Raw genomic sequence first — 5,820 nt, forward strand, 5'->3', positions numbered from 1 at the left:
CTCTCACTTGCGCGGGCTATCAAGGTGACACTATCCTAATTGATTGTCCAATAGTGTCTACGGACATGCCCTCCAAAGGGTAAAAATCTCAGCTTAACATTTAAGGATCAAAAGCTTATCTTAAAGCTATTGCACACGCTCTTATCCTAATATTGAACGATTAAAAGCGTACCTTAAAACTGGTACTTTGATAAGGAGTAGTGAACGATGTAGCCAAAAATGTGTCAAGACTCAAACCCCTTGAGGCGTCAATGGCTTATAAATGCTACAAGTGTGGTGGGAAGCAAGAGCGTGTGACCGGGTCTCAAAAGGATACAACTTATAAGATCTGATCCGTATGTCTGGAAATAATATCAATAAGATAAGAAATACGAAAATAAAAAAATCGAGAAAAAATGGGGCCATGTGGCGGGGATAGGGCCAAAAGCAACATGCAAGTTGCCAATTTGCAGGGCGTCCCGTGGTCCCCACGTCCCCGTCACTTTCGTACACATGCATGCTATTGGACACGTTGCACCCCGAGCGAGCGCCACGTGGCACAGCACGCACATGCGCGCCGCACGTGCTTTCCCGCCCCAAGTCCCTCTCTCTATCTCTCTCTTTCGTGTGTCTGTCGTCTCATTGTGTCCTGTCCTTCTTCAGCATGCTTTCTAATCTTTTGTTTCCTTCCCCCCCCTCGCCCTTCTCACCTGCTCCCATGGTTGCCATGTGACTCCTGAGAGACCCCCCTGCCCCCTGTATCGCCCCGCCCCGCCCCGCCCCGCCCCGCCCTGCCCTGCCCTCCCTCTATCATGCTCGATGTCCTGACCCCCCCCTGCTCTGCCCCCTGCATCGCCCTGCCCTGCCCTGCCCTCCCTCTATCATGCTTGATATCCTGACCCCCCCCTCCCCTGCCCCCGACCTCCACCCTCCCTTCCCTGCCATTATGCCTGAGTGCCTCGACTTCTTCGAACCCCCCTCCCGCCCTCGTCCCCACAACCCTATCGTCGTTGACCCCCATCCCTGCACTTCGGGAGACAACAACAATGGCAGCGGTGGCAGCAGCGGTGGTGGCAGTGGTGTTTTGGAGCTCAACCTTGGACTGTCCCTTGGGGGACGCAGCAGTGGCACACCCTCGCCGGCAGAGAGAATGGAGCAGGAGGCTGGGTTTGCCAGACTGCGCAGGGAGTGTAGCGGGAGTTTCAGCCTCCCTATTGACTCGTCCTCCACATCGGGAAGTGCTGATGCCCAAAGAGAGGTAGCGTCTGCTGCACAGGCTCTTTTAACCTTCCAGAGTCCTCGGCTTGTGCAGAAGAATTCTGATGAATCTGCGGGCCTCTCACGGGATCAAGTGTGGAAGTCTCTGCAAAGGAATGGCAGTGTCTTTAGCCAGGATCCTCCACACGAAAGTGGCTTTAAAGAAATTGGATGCAGCAAAGATAAGGCATCGCCGCTTTGGAGCTGGCATTCTACTTCCACGCTGCCAATTATGCCTGTCAAAGACGGGATTGACCCAGTAACTCGGCCCATCCGCTGTTCCAGCAGCAATAGTGTATCGTTGGCTATGGCTCGGCATCCACACATGGATTCCATAGTCAATCCTCCTCTGCGTCAAGTTTCCAGTATCGAAACTGTGGCTGATAGGCTTCCAGATCTTCCACCACTGCCTCAGCAGCAACTGGAGGCTCTCGAGTTGCAGAAAAAGAGGGAGATGCAGGCGCAGAGACGGCAGGAGGCCCGAAAACGGAGGAAATCTCTGATTGGAGAAAGATTACAGAAGAAGTCTAGGCAAAACAGTGGCATTCCACCCTGTAACATTTCCCAGACTTGCAGCAGGCAATCAATTGAGAAACTTCCCTCTGTGGGTTCCGCCTGGTCTGAATATGAGGGAAAGGAACCTCCAGAAGATGAGTTGTTGGACCCGAAGCTCAAATCCACAGATGGGAGGAAGAATGTGAAGCAAGGAGAAGAGAAGGGTAAAAGTGCAAGATGTGCTGAGAGGTCTGGGTTTGACGAAGAAGCGGGGATGGCAATGGACACTGTGAAAGCAGATGATGATCTAGGATCACATTCTATTAGTTATTGTGGAACAAGTCAGAAATCTGTCGCTGACTGCAGCTATGTGAGCTCTCAGAAGGTGATGCCGACATCACATGCAATGGGTCTGACTAATGAAGCTCTCACTGCTGAAACAGTGATGGATCAACATGTGGATTTGCACGTGACAAGGCTGAAATCTGCACCTCTAGGAAAATGGAGAAATTCCAGTCACAGTAGCTCAAGTGGGACTGCAACTGTGGAGACTAAGGAGGATGATACAAGTGCAGCTGTCAGTGGGGACCATGAAGCATCCAGCCAAAGAAGTGGCGGTACAGAGGGAAGTCATAAGACTGTCGGAACTGAAAGTGGCTATGGTGGTTCTGCTGGAATGACAACCATTCCCTCTGGTTATCCACATACATATCCTGCATTGTCTACCTCATATTCGTTTCCTGTCATGAACGCAGCTTCAGTTAGCAAGCCCATTCCAACAAGCCTTTCGTTTTCTTCATTCATCCAGCATGCTGTCTCTGCTGGGCCTAATAGTTGTAGCTCCCTTCCAAGTTCTCAATTATCTGCCCCAGTTCCATCCACCTCGAACTCTGGGTTAAAGTATCCATTCCAGCTAACTGATGGACATGCATGGTTCCGTGACAGTGAGGATGGCCCTGCAGGATCAATGCAGACAATAGGGTGCGTAGATCCAAACAGTCACACAAGCAGGGACCGAGAAGACAGACCCAATGAAGGTCAGATTATTACTATCTTAGTCTATGTTTTCTTTCTCAAATCTCTTAAAAGCATCATTACTTCTTAGCAATGCTTCTCTATTTTGACAGAAACTATGAAGGGTATGTGAGAGCATTGCTTCAAAAGTTTGCAAGCTTTATCTCTAATCCTGTTCGGCCAGCAAGTTTCTTAATTGGGCCTTTTTATTTCGCAGGCAGTTTAATTAAAGATGGTGAGAGAGGGGTCCCTCCTCAAATCTACAGGCCCATAGCCAGCACCAAAAGCAGTGCAGGAGCTTTTGCTGAAAAGTTGAGTGTAAGTCTTGATGAGAAAGGTGCTGCTAAGATGAACTTGTTGATTGAAAGACAACAAAGCTGGCCTTTTGTAGACAGACCGTTGTCTCAGGGTACACATGTTGGTAATCGAAATCGCCCAATTTCACAAATACACAGTCCCATGTCTTACACTCAAAGCATTGAGCTGAAACGAGGATCCTCTGGGGATATTGCATCCCATCAAGTGAAAGGGGCGACAATCAAACAAGAGGCAGCTAGTGTCGAGAGTCGAACAATTGAAACCCTAGGTCAGGAATTTCCCAAAGCCCACCAACCAAAGTTCACTGAAAAACAACTGCGCGGAATGTACCCAGATCTTCCTTGGGTTAGTACCACTGGTTCAGGGCCCAAAGGGAAGACTATCCATGGTGTCATGTACATATCTAATTCCAAGCAAGTGCGGTTAATATGTACTTGTCATGGGAATCACATGTCACCAGTTGAGTTTGTAGAGCACTCTGGCAGTGATAATCTTTCTAATCCCGAGAGAAGTATCGTAGTAAACGCATTCCCTTTTCTTGCTCGAGTTGCCAGTACCCCTGTTTAGTTTGGGTAACATGCTTTCTTTCTTGTAGATGTGTCAGGCATATGTTAGGATGCTATCATTCTTCTTATAATTGACACGGATTGAGAGTCATTTGCTGACTCTTATTTTCCATTCGTGGATAAGGTGGGATATATCTATTGAGAGCCTAAGGGGAGTATATTTCATAGCTACACATTTGGCAGAGGTAATCATTTGTGCCGATGTGATTCTACGGCGGGATGGGTGTCACTCTCTATGAAGAGGCCAAGAAGACTTCTCTGCAAAATGCAAGAGACAATGTGCCATATTACTCTGTATCACATACTATCTAGACATTAATCTTTTTACACGAGTCGAAGCAAAAGCTTTTGACTTGAAGTACTCTTTCGACTTGAAGTACTCTTTCTTTAGTTGTAAAAGACCTACTCTTTTTAGCATTAAGTATTGTTATTAGCTGTGTGAATCCATTGGTATAGAATTCTCAATGTTGCCTAGTGGGTTGTAGATAATTTTATCTTCTTCAATGTTGATTAGTGGGTTGTAGATTGTTTTATCTTGTTGTTATTTATCTAGTGGTACGAAGGATGCTCCAAGCAACTTAATTAATATTAGACCTTGAAGATTAGTTTGGACGAAAACCAATGGATGCTTGATATAATGGTGCGAACATATAATGATGAGAGTATTTATAATAAAAAGCATTGGTATAGGTAATAATAAAAAGTAGACTTTGTAATAATGAAACTAGTTAAGTTTTGCAAATGGACCTTGAGAAATGATTAAAGAAGTAAGGCCACCACAATGTTTGGTGAGGTGCTATTATCTTTCATCACGTCTAGGAAAATTCATGTGAAACATAGTTTCTCAACTTATGAAGTATGTGTCCATGTTACTTGAAAATAACACTACTTGGGTGCTTTTGGATGTATACATGAGATGTATTTGTGCAAGGGTGTTTATACATTTAGATGAAGAAGCAATTTGTGCATGTTAGGTGGAGAGTTTTGATTTTGTTTGGTTGATTTTTAGTAGGCATGTTCGTGTTTATTTCCATATGCATATACGAAATGCTAAAACTAACAAAGATAAGTAGATGTTTGGTTTTGATTATGGCTCCAATGCAAAAGATGTATTTCAATGTATCAAAAGAAGTAATATTTCTTTTACTTTATAAAGGTACGTGGGAGGCTCATGAATACTCACATGTCAAAATTTACATGCTATATCAAAAACATCTATGACTAAGTAGGAACCTTAATATTGGGCTTCATCATAGGCATATCGCCAAACAAATATCACATAAAAAAGGACAACCTGCTTTTAGTCATTGTAGATTTATGTGTTCTCTTTGATGTTCACACAATATAGATATTGCTCGAGGGACTTTATTTTTACCCTGGTTTATAGTAGGTTGGACAATAGGTTATTATTGGCTTGGATCCACATTCTTGAATTCAAGACTATAATTGACTCACTAAATTGATTCTCATATATATATAAGCATAAATTTTGGCATTCCTATCCTTGTGTGATAAGATATTAGAACCAAAACCTACAAGTACATGAACCACATGAAAATTTCACATAGCAAGGCAATGATAAAAGTATGGTTTTGTAATGTGTGAATGCAATGTAATTAGTAGGCTTGGTCATGATTTAAAGGACACTATTTCTAACATTGATAGCATAGTAAAGTTTTTCTCGCTCCTTGCATTTGTCCAACATGTAGTATGGTAGATCTACCAAGTCGTGTGTGTAAGTGAGATTGCGTATGTGCGTGGTGATAATAAAATGATGGCATTTTACTTACAGATCGGATTACTCTACTCCATAGTTAATGATGCTAATCTTATTAAGACTATTGCATTGCATATATTGATTTAATCTAGTGATTAGTTTATAAGGTTATGCTAGATTACAAATAAGTAGACACTCATTATGTGGAGAACAAATACATGTATTTCTGAAGTTGGGATTGATATCTTGCAAATACATTTCACTTGAACATTGTCTTCATAGATGACTAACTCATGGGACAAAATCTAGGTTTTATGAGTATTTGCAATGGAAGAGAGAAATAGAAAGGGAGAGAAAAGCAACATGAACACAAAAAACAAAGGAATGGGATTGAATTGATTTGCAAAAGAATGCTAGTCGAATATAAGACGGGTCTGATCAACACATCAATGAAGGTAGAGTATCATTATATTC

General features: G+C 43.5%; 1 protein-coding gene across 1 annotated transcript; it reads left to right on the forward strand.

Annotated features, from left to right (window-relative positions):
* Positions 1-735: 735 nt before the first annotated feature.
* LOC148039586 (uncharacterized) lies at positions 736-4,074 on the forward strand. Its single transcript, XM_087692050.1, has 2 exons — positions 736-2,768; positions 2,963-4,074. Exons 1-2 carry the CDS (start codon positions 863-865, stop codon positions 3,628-3,630), a joined length of 2,574 nt encoding a protein of 857 aa, XP_087548176.1. The 5' UTR covers positions 736-862; the 3' UTR covers positions 3,631-4,074.
* The last annotated feature ends 1,746 nt before the right edge of the window (positions 4,075-5,820 follow it).

This window comes from Lygodium microphyllum, chromosome 2, assembly GCF_053477565.2.
Source record: "Lygodium microphyllum isolate KBCC chromosome 2, Lygodium_microphyllum_v1.1.10, whole genome shotgun sequence".
NCBI classification, from domain to species: Eukaryota; Viridiplantae; Streptophyta; class Polypodiopsida; order Schizaeales; family Lygodiaceae; genus Lygodium; species Lygodium microphyllum.